The 16,295-nt window shown below is 35.1% G+C and overlaps 1 protein-coding gene across 4 annotated transcripts in view; it reads left to right on the top strand.

Annotated features, from left to right (window-relative positions):
- Positions 1–16,295, top strand: part of LOC108966499 (tyrosine-protein phosphatase 99A) — a gene marked incomplete at its 5' end in the record, with an annotated part of 228,901 nt that overhangs the window by 192,421 nt on the left and 20,185 nt on the right. For all 4 annotated transcript variants that reach the window (XM_018929441.1, XM_018929457.1, XM_018929449.1 and 1 more), the window contains 1 exon segment: positions 3,518–3,657. In XM_018929441.1, coding sequence (XP_018784986.1) covers positions 3,518–3,657 — 140 coding nt within the window.

Below are 16,295 nucleotides of genomic sequence, written 5' to 3'. Positions count from 1 at the left end.
AGAAAACTTTTTTATTCGTGTTTTTTAGTTTCTTTTTTTTTTGATATTCTTATCTAACACCCTAATAAGTATATATATAAAAATCTATTTGTGTAAAACAGTTACATATAAACCCTTAAATTCACGCTCATACAATTTTTTTATTTATTTATTTTTCCATTTCATATTTGATTTTTTTTTTTTTTTTTTTTTTTTTTTTTTTTTTTTTTTTTTTTTTTTTTTTTTTTTTTTTTTTTTTTTTTTTTTTTTTTGTATGTTCTCCAAAGTTGTCTTACATCACCACTCTGCACCGCATCTCTGCCGCTGACAACTCATGAACATGCAATAAATTTTGAAGCGTAATTTTCCACATTTTTCACATTTATTTTATTTTAACCCACGTAGCGGTTACCGTAACGATGTAGCACTCTTCCCACACACACACACGCACACATATATACACACCTTTACAGTTATGCTCATGAAGCGAGCAATTTTTATAACCGCTACAACAGCTTTCATATCCTGTTAGCTGTGCCGCTGTTGGACTTCCACCCCGCCTTGCAAATATGTAAAATGTTTTTTCCTTGCTTTCTATGTTTGTTGTATATTTTTGTAGTTGTTTTTGGTTTTTGCGGCCAAAAGTTCATCATAATCCTTCAGCGTACCTGGCGCGACCGTCTGCCACTGCCACTTGTACAAATTTATACAGTTTTGTTGCCGTTGTTACCGTTATTGCTGTCAGCGAGCGGTAAGCTATGGCCGGGATGCGTTGCGCTTGTACTTATTGTTCTTCGCCTTTTTGCATTTGCTTGTTTTATGGCCCATTTGTGTGGCACGTCATTTCCTACGCGCTGCTGCCATATCTATTTGTTTTCTTTTTTGGCGCTAAGTCACGACACAGCCATCAGCCCATCGCCAACAACCGCTCTAGCGCTTTCGTAGAAGTTACTATAGTTTCAGCCGCAGCTGCTGCAGCCGGGATGATCGCTGGCTGCTGGTCGGTTGCGTCTGCAGTCTAATGGTCGCGGTAATATTTTCTCTTACGTATGACTCATACATCTAATGGCACTATCACTGAAACCGCAACACGCTCCGCTAAAAAGCCAAATAATATGCCTTAATGATGTTTATGTGAGAGCAGTTGCGTTTCTGCTTCGTTGCTAATAGCGCGCTGGGTTCTTCCTCCACATCACACGCGTTCATTTCTATTTATTTAATTTTTCTGTAGTTTTTTGCTAGCAACCTTCTTGTGCATAAATCTCTGCCACTTCCGGCCATGGTAGCCCTCCGCCGCCGTGTTGTGTTTCCGTTTCACTTAGTAAACGCCATTGAAGCCAGCAAAAACAGAAGTTAACTCGCGAGCGCAGGCGGCGACGCTCATGTTATTTCTTCTTTAGCATTTACAACAATAATTTCGTACTTTAAATAGCGCCCTCGGCTGTGTTTTGGGTTGGTTGTTGTGGTGTCAGTTTGCATGCGGATTTATTTGAGTACGAAATCATAGATAATTAGTTGTCATATTTAGAATCTCATTTGATGTGGTTGTTATTGTTATTTTTAAGCATTTATGTTATGAGCCGTAAGCCGTTGGCTGCTGGTACTCCTTTTCATAAACTGTAAAATGTGGATAGGATCATGTGATCATAACAAAACCACGCTTTCATATATATTAATATATATTTTAATTATCGACTACAAAATAGACTCCAAAACCAATACAAGCTGTCTTATCCAATTTTCTATACACATTAATGCCTTCAGTGAATATTACTGCTCATTTCCATAAAGCCACGTCTCGTCAACAGTAATGATGCGTTTGTTGAATATTGGGTCCTTAGCTAGGTTGTCAAACAAATATTTTGTGATATTTTCAAGTTGGTCATTAACTGAAATTTTTGGAGTCCATCCACATGAGATATTGAGATCCTTTGCTATATTTTTAACGCCAGTACGATGATTTCTAAGCACTGTTTCTTTAATTTAGTCATGCTATCGTCGTAACCAGCGATGAACGGGCGACTCGCATGAGGCAAGTTTTTAATGACTTCTCAACCTTCACTAAATGCTTCTTCTTCTTTATTAGCGTAGCCAACTCTCACGCACTCATTGCCGAGTTTACAAAAGCCCACCAGTTGTTTTTTCTTTTCGCTGTTTGGCACCAATTGGAGACTCCAAGTGTAGCCAGCTCCTTCTTCATCTGATCTCTCCAACGCAGTGGAGGTCTTCCTCTGCTTCCGGCTGCGGGAACCGCGTTAAATACTTTTAGAACTGTAGTGTTTTCATCCATTATGACGACATGGCCTAGCCAGCGAAGCCGCAATCTCCTCATTCGCTGAACTATGTCAATGTCGCCGTATATTTCGTACTGATCATCGCCGAAAACTCATAACTCCGACTCCTCAGATGTTGTTGTCGTTGTAGCGGCAAAATTTGGCCGAGTTAACAGTCCTTGGCCGAATAAAAATCATGGGAACGAATAATTGATGTTCGGTTGTGGTCATCGTCCATGCCTCTGCACCGTATAGCAGGACGGGGATGATGAGTGACTTGTAGAGTTTGGCCTTTATTCGACGACAGCCGACTGTACTTCTTAATTGCCTTCTCAGTATGAAGTAGTACCAGTTGACAAGAGTTGTTCTGCATTGGATTTCAGGGCTGGCGTTGTTGTTGTGGTTAATGTTGCTTCCAAGATAGGCAAAATTATCTACGACTTCAAAGTTATGCGTACCACGACTGTTTGTTTTATGCCAAGATATATTTCGTCTTGCCCTCCTTCACAACCAGACCCATGCGCTTCGCTTCCATATCCAGTCTGGAGAAAGCTGAACTAAATGAGGAGGATGGAGTCATGTGTAGAAGTTCACACAAGTGAGGAAAGTTCTCAAATTTTTTACGAACATAAACGAAGGTTGCTTCAGTTCAAAAAAATTGTATTGATTGGGTTACAGACCAGGTCGGATAAATTTCGATCATATGATATATTTTCTTTTACAAATAATATGCGGCAATGACCTGTTAGAACCGCTACATTATCTAAACTTGCTAAGAGCGAAGAACAATTGGAAATTCCAAGTTCCCTCGACTTCAGCATAGGTCATTCCAATGCGCCAATTACCGTAAATCTTCCTAAAGCATACTCCCAAAAACTTGTAACGTCGACTCATCAGCTGTTATCATCGTCCATTGTATTGATTGGGTTACAGACCAGGTCGGATAAATTTCGATCATATGATATATTTTCTTTTACAAATGATATATATTAAGTTCAAGACTACTATCAAAAATCAGAAAATTCAACAAATTGATTCCGCAAAATTTAGTCGATAGAATGTTACTGAGTAGAAGATATTTACTTCAGAAAAATTTAAAAAGTTTAGTTCAATAAAATATGACGTAACCACCATTATTTATTTCAAAAATTTCCAAAATATTAGTATTAGTATCCACAAAAACAACAAAAAAACCAAATAATTACAATATGTGATTTCAATGTTTTCCAATTTTAAATAATTTAAAATTCGTTTTTTCTTTTCAGATTTCCTTACATCCCAACTGTGAAAAGATTCAATCACTACTACGTCAATCCCATAATGACTATAATCTCGCTGTTCTTGTCGGCATTATATTCAGCTGCTTTGGCATTGTGCTCATCGTAATGGCATTCTTCTTGTGGAGGTAAGTGGTGCTCCTGTATATATTACATACATACATATTTACATAAATAATTCACTAAAAGTGATTAATAACTAAATAATACAGAGAGACATTTTGACATTTAACAGAATTTTAGCTGAATAAAGTGCTGAATGTCAGTTATCGTTCTCATTACCTGACTAAAGCTACAAAAGGCAAAGTGTTGGAAAAGTCATACCTAAAGTTTTAATGGGTTCAATTTAATATTCTAACTTGTATTACTATGTGTCAGAAAGTTTCAATTTCAATTTTAATTTATTTCGCCGCTAAACTAAATTTTAATGATAATTTCCATTTAATTTTGAGATTGTAATGAAGTCTGAAAAAGTCGCATTTGTCGGTAGAGAAAAAAAATTTTTTTTAATCGTCGAAAATCAATTTATTGTTTTTCAAAATATTCTCTATTGAGATCTGTAAACTTTTGCATAGTTTTAAACCAATTCTCGAAGCACTTTTGGATCTCTAAATGAAGTATCTCCAAACACGTACAGCCTCAATAGGTTCCGGAATAACATCTTTTTGCACCACCATCACGAAATTTTCACGATTTAATTCAATTCTTAGCCATAATGAATATTTTAAGTTACTGTAAACTACGCAAATAAGGCTCATATGTCAAAAAATTATGAATATAAATAACATTAAAAATATCAAACTTTTCAATAAAGTTGTGAGATGCCAGAACAGGGCTGTCATATGCCATAGGCAAGACTAAGGTTGTCATATGCTGAAATAAAAGGAAAAACACAAAAACAAAGAAAGAACATTCTTTGCCATTTATTTCTTTGAATATTATCTCTATCAAATGTTGGCCGCGGCTACGCATCAGATGGTCTATCCTTTAAGTCCAATTTTAGATGACTCTTTCGAGCATTTCGACTGGTAACTGGCGAATGATACGCGTGACGGTTTGCTCCAAAGCCTGAACCAAATCGGGTTTGTCCGCATAGACTTTGGATTTTACAGATTCTCACAGGAAAAAGTCTAATGAGCATGTAATTCTTGGTTGCCAATCGACCGGCCCTAAACGTGAAATTATCTGTGGCAGTTCGGCTTGCTTACATACCCATTGAACCAGAAATGGGAATTAACACTGAACAAACTTTGGCTCGAAAACGTTGGAACTTCTTGAAACATTTCAAGTGCCCATAGAGACAATCCACGTCGCTTGAGAAGGTCGAGCGGCTTCAAGTCATGCACAAGCTGTATTTTGTACACTTTCAATTTAAGATATCGGCGTTAAATCTTCCAAAGAGTTCCATACGTCAGTCCGAGTGTCAACCAACATTTGTATCGTTCATAAAATTTTCATAAATTTTTAATATAATTTTTTGATATAGTATAACATCCAATATTATTATTATTTTTATACTGTCGCAACAAAGTTGCTAGAGAGAGTATTATAGTTTTGTTCACATAACGGTTGTTTGTAAGTCCTAAAACTAAAAGAGTCAGATATAGGGTTATATATACCAAAGTGATCAGGGTGACGAGTAGAGTTGAAATCCGGATGTCTGCATCCAGGCTTTTTTTAAAAATTGAAAATGGGCGTGGCGTCGCCCACTTATGGACCAAAAACCATATCTCAGGAAGTACTCAACCGATTTCAGTGAAATTCGGTATATAATATTTTCTTAACACCCTGATGACATGTACCAAATATGGGTGAAATCAGTTCACAACCACGCCTGAAATCTCCATTATCACTTTATCATGCGAGAGTATAAAATGTTCTATGACACCCGAACTTAGCCCTTCCTTACTTGTTTTTTATACTTATCTTTTATAAAATTAATTTATGCCCAACAAATCAATAAAAGTAACTTTGCTGACGGCGCAAATTATTCTCCCCTAAATGTAGCCGTAAAGAAGACTTCCTTTGTACACAGCACTTTCGCCTACAAAGCCAAAGCGCTCAGCTAAAACCTGTCCAAAGCGCACTCACTTCAACAATTCAAAAGCTATTTGTATTTATGGCAACATTCTCAAAAACTTGCTTGTTTATTACAGTTTCATTTCATTATTTTTATTTCACTCCAACCTGGCGTTTCAAAGTGACTAAATTCGTAAGATATTAGCAAAAAAAAATTTAAATCAAGTAAAGCAACAGCAGCAAAATTAAATAATAAAAATATTTCATTTAACCCTTCAGTGCAAAGAAGCGCATTTGGACAAAATTTCAAAGCTTCAGCTCGTCGATTGCTGTGTAAATTGGTGAACGTGGCAAAGGAAACGCAAAATCATCAACTAATTGCCTTACTCCTACTGATTAAATACTTTACAGTTACAAGCATGCACGAGTATATTTTATTTCTTATATATATGGACGCTATACATATATATATATATATATATGCAAGTAGGTATACTATAAACATAAGTTCGTTTTTCAAAAGGATATAATAAGAAAATTAAGCTCGCCTTAGAAGTGTACTGTAAATAGACAGCTGCTCCGTTAAACAAAAGCAAGTGGCTGGTCAGCAAAGAGTTTGGGAAAATATTGCATAAGCTTTGAAAATGCGGGAATTTATATTAAAGGCTTCTTCGAGAAAAGTCAATGGCGTGCTTACATTTGTGTAAATAAAATACACTTAAGTTTTAATGAAAGCCACTTCTGTAGTTACTAAATGAGAAATATGTATCTTCTGTTATGCGAGTAGTCGTCTAATTAGTAAATTGAAGGTAGAATTGTTACGCAACTCAAGTGAACGCAGACAAAAATATTGCTTTTTAATAATTTAATTTAGATTATTTATGTAATATTAGCAATGAGAGCAATGTGGTCTTGGTTAGGTTATATAAGGGTAAGTTTTGTGGCTGAACCTCAAAATGGCGATCACACTTGGCGTACTTTGTACACATATATCAGCTTTTGTAAGTCGAGAAGACGCCTTCTTACAATCATAAATCTGTTTAGGCATTCTATTTGTGTTTCTACTGACCCAACGGGATATCTGCAAGAATTCTATGGCTGATCCTCAAGTTGGAGAATGCACTCCGACTACAATATGCACATATATCTGATCTTACAAGTCAACAAAGCACCTTGGAACTATTACAAAACTGCTTAAGCGTTTCATTCGTATTCCTATTAGCTCAGCGGGATCTTTATAAACCATAAGACCCTCAAACTTATTGCATGAACACTGATGTTGCAATAACTTGCTCAGAGCGAAGAACTCATTAGAAGTAAGTTAAGTTAAGTATTCTCTCCTGAAACCCAGCTAACCAATAGTGGAACTCACGAAGAGAGGGAACTTTGCAGTCCTGACCAAAGCCGACCGACTCACCGGGAAGTCTATCAACGCGATGAGTCGCTTAAGTGGTGATGTCGCTTAGGAAGCATAATCAAAATATATTGTTGAACGGTTTCTATCGCATCAGTATTCATACATAACAGGCATAAGATTCTCAAACTTAAAGCATGAACACCGATGCGGCAATGACCCGTTAGAACCGCTACATTATCTAAACTTGCTAAGAGCGAAGAACAATTGGAAATTCCAAGTTCCCTCGACTTCAGCATAGGTCATTCCAATGCGCCAATTACCGTAAATCTTCCTAAACCAGTCTCCCAAAAACTTGTAACGTCGACTCATCAGCTGTTATCATCGTCCATGCCTCTGTAGCATACAGCAGGGTGGGAATGATGAGTGACATGTAAAGTTTGGTCTTTGTTTATCGTGAGAGGACTTTCCTACTCAATTGCCTACTCAAGACTTATTATGCGTTGGATTTCGAGTCGAGTCTGACGTTGTGGTTGGTGTTAATACTGGTTCCAAAATAGATGAAATTATCTACGACTTCGAAGTTATGACTGCCAGCAGTGACGCGGAAGCTAAGTCGCGAGTGCAACGACTGTGTGTTAGATGAGAAATGCAATAATTTTTAAATTACCTCAAAAAATAGATCAGAGAAAGAAAATATGTAGACCGAACCGACCAAATTTCATATATTCCTACATACATTTCCACATCCCTATAACTGTAACCACTTCATCAAGCATATTACATTTAAAGTTATTTACCTCAAAAGAAACCATAAAAAAAAGGAAAAAAAAGAAACAAAAACAAAACCCAATCAACTTTATTTTCTTCACGTCATTGCACAAAAATGGCTGCTGCCAACTTTTTCATTTCCATTTCAGGTGGTAAATATTATATATTTTCCACAGTCCCAACTTTTATCAAAGAAGTTTGCAATATATAGTTTTCCTTTTTTTGCGGTACTTTTGGTATTCTCGCTTTGAGATAAGCGCGCCAAAAAAGTTGCGAAAGTTGTGAACTCAAAGTAGCACACATATGCACTCACACATGTAAACGCACATATTCATGAGTGCTTTTATATGTATATGTATGAAAAAAATGTTAGAGCAAAGTTAAAGAACTGTGGTGTGAAAATACCAATATCTGCAAATTTTCTGTTTGGTCTAAATTTACAACCAAAAGACTTAACACAGATTGACATTGACAGCTTCAGTTAAGAAGAAGAGAAAGCGTAAATGAAAGAAATATTGTAGAATTTGTTTTGAAAAAATGTCAATGAAACAAGAAAATGATAACATAATAAGAAATTTAAAAGATAATAACTGTTTAAATTTAAAATATTTGTTGAAGAATTAAGCTTGACTTACATTTGCTATATTTTGAAAAATTAAAGTTGGTTGAAGGCATCCATAGAACTTTAACGTTTGAAACTTGCACATTTTGATTTTAGACAATTACTATTAATGCATGTAGCAATTTTTCTCCATAGATCTGACTTTTCGTATTTACAGTCAAACACACTGAGTGTGAACCTATAAAAAAAAGTGATCCTATTCGAGGTTCCCTATCTTTTTAAAGAAAAACCCCAGAAACTTCAAATTTCATGAAGAATGTCCAATATCATATGAAAAACATTTTTAGACATTAAATTTTTTAAGATGTTATATTTAAAATATTGGCCGCGGATACGTATCAGATGGCACATTCGTTGAGTCCAATTTTCGATKACTCGTTCGAGCATTTCAACTGGTAACTGGCGAATGACACGCATGATGTTTTGCTCCAAGACCTGAATCGAAGCGGAATTATCCGCCTAAACTTTAGACATTACATATGTATCATAATATAATACATTACATAAATTGCAAGCATCAAATAGTCGGTCATCACGGCGGATTAACGGTCATCATTGACGACTCACCGACATCATTTTTGAAGAAATATAGACCGATGGTTCCACCAGCCACACAAAGCACACCAAGCCCTTGTTTTTTCTAGATCAAATGGCAGCTCTTGAATCTCTTCAGGTTGTTCTTCAAGTGTGGCAATTTTACTTATTTATATAACCATTGAGCCTGAAATGGGTCCCACCACTGAAAAAAATTTGGCTGAAATGTTGGATCTTCTTGGAACTTTTCAAGAGCCCATAGAGCGAAGCGATGTCGCTTGGGAAGGTTGAGCGGCTTCAGTTCTTGCAAAAGTCGTATTTTGTATTACCACTTTTTCACATTATTCTATAAGTGTAAAAAATTACTGCATTAGGTAGTTTTCACAGGCTTCTCTTGAAGCCAACTTTACTCTATTAAGGGAGTTCTGCATTGACCGAAACAAATGGTAGTCCGATGGTGCAAGGTCAGGGATATACGGTAAATGCGTCAAAACTTCTCAGTCAAACCCTATCAGTTTTCAGCATAACATCCAAGATGCGTGTGGTCTAGCATTGTCCTGCTGGTAGACGAAGCCTTTTCTGTTGATCTGTTCTGGCCGTTTTTTTCCATTACTTGCTTCAATCTGATCAGTTGTTGACGGTAAAATGTAGAATAAATCGTTCGACCAGGGTGGACCAGCTGGTAGTGGATGATTCCTTTCAAATCTCACCAAAGACTCAGCATAAGCTTTCGGGGCGTCCATGCAGGCTTTGCGACCTTTTGTTGAGCTTCACCACGCTTGGACCGCGATATCTTTCGCACATTATTGTCGTATTTGATCCATTTTCGACTCCTCTCACCATTCGCTTCAGAAATAGTTCGATTTCATTTCGTTTCAGCAAAGAATCGCAAATGTTAATTCAGTCCATTGAATTTTCCATAGACAATTCATGTGGTTCCCAAACATCGAGCTTCTTTTTGTAGCCAGCCTTTTTTAAATGGCTCAAAACCGTTTGATGATGAATGTTAAGCTCCTTAGTGAGGTCATAGCAGCTTATGTGACGATCCTGGGCAATCTTTTCCATAATTACATCGACTTTTTCAACGATAGGTCGACCAGCACGGGGAGCATTTTTTGTTTTGCTACACGAACATGATACAGCATCACAAATTTCATTGGTGGCTTGCGTGGCAATTTTTCTTTTTTTATAAAAAATTTTCGAAATACTTATAGCGAATTCCTTCATTATTTTCACTCATTTTTGAGCAGTTGTAACATTTTTTCAACTTCCCCGAATTTGTTTTTGGTTAAATGATGCTTCAAATCTCACCTTCCGAACACTATATGGTATGACACAATGTAATTGGTAGCACTGAAGATATACTGTGAGCGTCAAAAATAAGTAAACAGAGTTCCGTAAAGTTAAAATACATATATGTACATAAACTAAATTGATATAAGAGTATTGTTTGCTTTCCTTTGGACTCCTTGACCTCCGTTAATCTTCTAGGCATAGATTCTGTAAGATTTTTTGTAACTTCTGGAGAGATTTTGCTTCATTCTTCAGTCAAAGCCTGTTTTAGGTCGTCTATGCTTGAAATGCTCCTCTGCCTGATTTTTCGGTCAAGGTGCTCCCACAAATGCTCGATAGGATTAAGGTCTGGGGACTGCGGAGGGTGATCAAGAGTTTTTGRCGTTCGATATAACAGCCACTCACTAACAATTTTGGACTTGTGTTTAGGATCATTGTCGTGCTGAAAGATCCAATTTTCTGATAGTCCTAATTTTTCAACGTAGGAGCGACGTTATTTTTTAAAATGTTTAAATAATCAAATTTTTTTATCGTGGATTCAATGAAAACTAAATTTCCAACACCAGATGCTGCCATACAGCCCCAGGCCATAACCGATCCTCCACCGTGTTTTACGGTGTTGGTAATAAACTTATCATCAAAGGCTTTATTTTTGGATCGCCAAATCTTAGCGGGTTTTTTCGATCCAAATATTTCAAATTTGCTTTCGTCTGTATACAAAATGTTTTCCCAGAAGTTTGCACGCTGATTTATATACTTTTTTGCAAATTCCAAGCGCTTCTGTTAATTCGCCTTTGATATGTTGGGTTTTTTGCGTGGTACTTTTCCATGCAAACCACTTTTGTGCAATGTTCTCCTTATTGTACTAGCACTTACGGATTTACCCGATGTCTCTGCTATATCTTTTGATATTTGGACAGCGCTTGAAAGTGGATTTGATTTTACTTCCCGTACTATTGATCGCGCTTCACAGTCAGTAAGGCGTTTTGGTCGGCCCGGCCGTGGCAAATTTTCAACAGTCTGATGTTTACTGTATTTATCAATAWTTTTTTTTTATTGTACAATGGTGTCTTCCAACTATTTGTCCGATTTCGCGCAAAGATTTACCTTTTTTATGCAAATCTAATGTGATTTTTCGAGTTTCAGTAGTTGTTTGCTTGCCCATTACAAAATATAATATTTTTGCGACTTAACATCAGAAATAACAAATGGGATATGAAAAAATATAAAAATCGCTTGAATAGTAACGGTTTCCAAATAATATTTGTCGTTTTTCCAAAATAAGTATTATAAACAAACAACGGTTGTCGCTACTGTTTACTTTTTTTTTGACGCGATAAAACGAGAGTATTTGTAATTTAAGTGAATTATTTTTGGCTGTGTTTAGTTTTTGTTTATTATTTATACAAAGTTAAACTCTTATGATATAAGCCTTGAATTCTGTAATACAACTTTTTATTGTTACATTAAAGACTGCATTGTTATAAACACTTTAATATTGATAGAACTGCTGTTTACTTATTTTTGACGCTCACAGTATGTACGACTGCAACGACATACATTGACAAAATATGAAAATACTTTATCGACTATCCAATAGTTTCGGTGCACCTTTTTATTTATTTATTTATTTTTTTCTTTCACTTTAACCTTTATTTATTGTCAGTTATTATTAAATCTAATCAATTCATTATTGATTTGTCCCCATTTCGCTTTTATATAAATAATTTTCTCACTTTTTTATGTTGCTTTCATACATTATATTTTTATAGTTCTCTTCTCTTAACCATTATTTCCCAAAATAGCACATTAACTTATTCAATTTCATTCGCCACAATAACTATTGTTAAACATTTCAAGTAAAAAAGGAAAAACAAACAAGTCGGCAGCATTGTTTGCGGATTGCCCCCCCATTCGCTTGAAACAGCTGATCATACGAGCCACCCGAGCGCCAACAATTCACCTCACATGCTACTGACGTCATTCATATTAACTTACATGGGTACTATATACAAACAGACGAGAACACACTTACACTTAGCGCGCCGCCGACAGGCGAAGCATTTTTTCATGCCGCCAAGCAGAAACCAAGAGCAACTACGCTTTCGTGAGCGTAGTTAAATGTACGTCAGTGTGAGCGCAAGAGCGTTTGCCACTTGCGCATTTAGTTATAAATATTTCTAGCACCTCTAGAGTAAAGTAATTGAATAGTTTTATTGGAATATTAAGCTACTTCAATTAGTTTACTACAGTCCGCCACACTTGCTGTCTGCATGTAGATCTATATGCCTGTTTCTTGATCTACATATATCTCTGTATATTCAAGTAAACATTTTGTTGTGCTTATTTCTTAATGCTCCAATAGTATAGGGAGCATAGTGAGTGGCGCACTTTTCTCACAAGCTCCCCGTCGATGCGCTCTTTTCTTCAGCTACTTCTGGTCCGCTGATATCCAGCCAGCGAGACAACCAGTCGCTGGTGATCGTTTCTCAAATCTTTATTGTGCTTATTAGTTAACAATTGAAATTTGCGCCGTGTGCACTAGAAAAACTTCTACGCTTAATAATAATATTTCGTGCGCGCCACTTGAGACTTTATTTTGACTCCACCTGACCAACTGTCTGAGTGACGTTTGTAGTGACACTTGATTACACGAGTGGAAGCGTGTGTTGATTTTTGTAATAAATGACACACTTATCGTTAGATATAGCAACAAAGAAACGGCGCAAATTGTAGGACCGCCGCTCGAAGCCACCCACAGTGGTCCGCGCCCAACTTGGCGTCGAAAGTCGAAATTGTTGTTGTGAAAAGTGTGTACGCACTTTTCTTTTTTGAGCATTTTAGCTCTGTTTATTATTATTATATTGACTTTTTGTTGTAGTTGTTGGTTTATTGCGTGCGCTGCCATTTTAGCGTTTTTTGTTTATATCTTTTTCCTGTTTCGATTTTTTTTTTGCGACTGGCGACTTGACGAACGACGCGTGTGTATTGTGTGTGGAAAAACTCGCTGCCGCGTGTGACCGGTCGCCGGACCGCAGCGGTGCGGAGTGCACATGCAACGAAACAGAATGTGACTTTTCGCTTTCGCTCGCCGAATGGCAGCCAGCATTTAGAATTGTGAACGCGTCGTGTAAACTTTGCTGTTTATTTATTGTTTATACGAGCGCTGCGAGTTGCCTGGGTTTTTCACTACCCACTGTTATTGTTATTGTAAGTGTTAGTGTTTGCTGGGCGTGCAACGTTGTGCGAATGACGCAATGTTTCACTGTAAAAATACACAAAATTTCCGCAGAAAATTGTTCTAAATTTTGTATGCAAGTTCAATAGAACAGCAAAAATAATATATACTTATATATAAATGTATATAAAAGAGCAAATATCAGTTGGACAAGTGTTATGCAAGGTAAAATGCATAAAAAACGTCAAAAGTGTAGTGAAAAAGAGAAAAAAAGATTCAAAAAAATTATAAAAAAAATTAATTTAAAAAACACCAAAATTACTATAAATAGTGCATACAGTGCATGCAAAAAATGTGCAGCTAATTTAAAACAAAAAATTACAATAAAAAATTAACGAACTTTCGAAAGTGTAGTGAAAATTTCAATAAGAATTAAATAAAAAATTATTAAAATACAAAAACGTAAAAAGTACTTATCAAAAATGTGCACAGTGCATACAAAAAATATGCCGTCACATTCCAATTACAAAATATAAGGTAGTCGAAAAAGTCTTTTCGTATTTCAATCAAACTTAAGCGCACAATGGAATAATATTTATTAGTCCACAAAGCTGGAAAACTGTATATTTTTGCACTTATATGCCCTTACATATATGTGTGTATGTATATAGATTGCTGTTATTTTTGTGCAACGCAAGTGCAGTCCACTAAGACACTCAGTCGAATCTTCGCAATTTACATACTTGCTGCTGCCGCGAAATGACGGAGAAACGTGCGTCTGTTTTAGAAGCTACGCAGCATAAAAAGAAAAAGAAGCGCGGAAATTGGTTCACGTAAGTGTGTCGTTGCCCGCCTGAGTGCGCATGTACATATGTACTCATAAATTCACATATTTATTTTTTGCCCAATTTTTTAATTCCTGCATACAATTATGATTTTGTTGTTGTTTTATATTTGGTTTTTTTTCTGTTTTGTTTTGCTTTTTTTTAATTCAACTTTTTATTCTTTCAAATAAAAATTGTTTTGTTGTGTTGTATTTATTTCATTTTTTTCATTTTATTTTCAGCTTTTATGTTTTTTTTTTGGTTAACCCAATTGTTTATTCTTACATACAATTATCGTTTGTTGCGTTTTTATTTTATATTGTTTTTTTTTTTTATTTAGTTTTCGAGTTTTGTTATTCTTATTTTTTGCTTTTTTTTTTTTGTTGTGCCTGACACTCTAGCCATACTTTGCTACTCAAGGGTCATAATGCGCTTATTAGAGCATAAAACTAAAATATTATCGTCGCTGAGCCGTAGAATTTTGAATTAATTTATGTCATCAATTGCTATCATTATGTATTATGTAAATGCCATGGGCGCTCACTAGATCTACAAACATTGCTATGCAGACTTTACTAGACTAGACAAAGATAAGAGTTTACAAAAAGAGAGAAAAAACGTAGATTAAAAAAATTAAATAAAAAAAATTATTTATTATTTGAATAATATAATTTATTATTAGTTTGTCGGTATGACTTAGTAACACGCACTCTTAAAACATATTAGTTTAAACCATTAAGAGCAGACATTGCTCCTAAAAATATTTCCTTGCATACTTTTTGGGTCAAAAGCTACAAAATACTCATTTTTCGCCTGCTTTTGATAAATAGATAAAAAACCAAAAAATTAAATCTTAAATATTTTTTCTAAAAATGTCAATTAATTATTAAATCGAAAGATTTTATTAATACCAGTCTAAAAGTATACAACGTATTTTTTATTTCTATTCACAAAAATTCTAATTTATTTTGAAAAAAATTACGAACATATTACGTAAATTATTAAATTGCGAGATTTTATTAATATCAGCCTAAAAGTATGCAACGTCTTTTTTATTAAAACTTCAAATGTATACGATTATTTTCCTGTTTTTAAATCAATTTTTGCTATTTTAATAAAACTGCTTTAATAGAGCATGGAATGTCTGACATTCACTTGATATACGAGCTAACTTCTTAACTCAAAATTTATTAATGATAACTTCAGTTTATGTTAACATACTTTTAAAGTTTAACACCAATTTCGAAATATTATCAATCACCGACTCATCAAACACGCACTTGAGTTATGTTACAATACTCTTACCTCAACATTCTTTAATTGAAATTGAATTATCTGCATAATTTTTTTTTAAGAAATTAAGTAATAATTTTCAATTTTACCTAGCATACCTTTAGGATTTATATTTTACTACTGTTTTCGTGAGAAATATCTGAAATTGCGGTGGAATATGATTTTACTAGAATCTAATGAGGAAAGTTTATATTACAAAGTATTACAGCCTACATATAGGCTATATTAACTTTTTTCGGGCCATAATTAATCAGTAAAAAACTGCGTTAATTTAATAAAATTTCTTGAAATTTCTTCCTAAGAAAAGGTACAATTTTTCAAATTAAAATTTCCCATTTAGCTACTTACTAAAGCCATCCAAGTGTAACAAGCGCTGTTGTTAGCTCACTTATAAGCCGGTTAACGCCCTTAAATGATCTTGCTTTACTATCAAGTTGCGCTGATCGCTTTTAAATGGCGCTCCATCTGCGCTTATTAATTATTACGCCTATCATATATAACACGATACGCTCTGCTGCGCACCCTTTTATAACCATAATTCATCATTAAGTTATTAACACCAAACGAAAGGCGTTAAAAATTCACTTTCCGATAGCGTGGCGATCTAATATGGTTATGTAGTTATTTTTCACACTATCTTCCATACAAAAAAAAATATTTAATTGTCTAACGATATCAGCACTGACATACATATGTACATTTCGTAATTGGCAATTGAAAATGTATCCTACAAATGGTCACCTAAAATGCAAAATAACGTAACATCACTTTTTATAAGGTTACTGACAAAGAAAAAACGTCTTGATTGAAACCACTCATATTGAAAAAAATTAGAGTTTTGGTTATAAAATACTTATTTATTGGTTATCATAGACTCA

Source organism: Bactrocera latifrons, unplaced genomic scaffold (genome assembly GCF_001853355.1).
Source record: "Bactrocera latifrons isolate USDA-ARS-PBARC rearing strain unplaced genomic scaffold, ASM185335v1 scaffold_10, whole genome shotgun sequence".
NCBI lineage: Eukaryota > Metazoa > Arthropoda > Insecta > Diptera > Tephritidae > Bactrocera > Bactrocera latifrons.
This window is presented reverse-complemented; position numbering and strand designations above follow the sequence as displayed.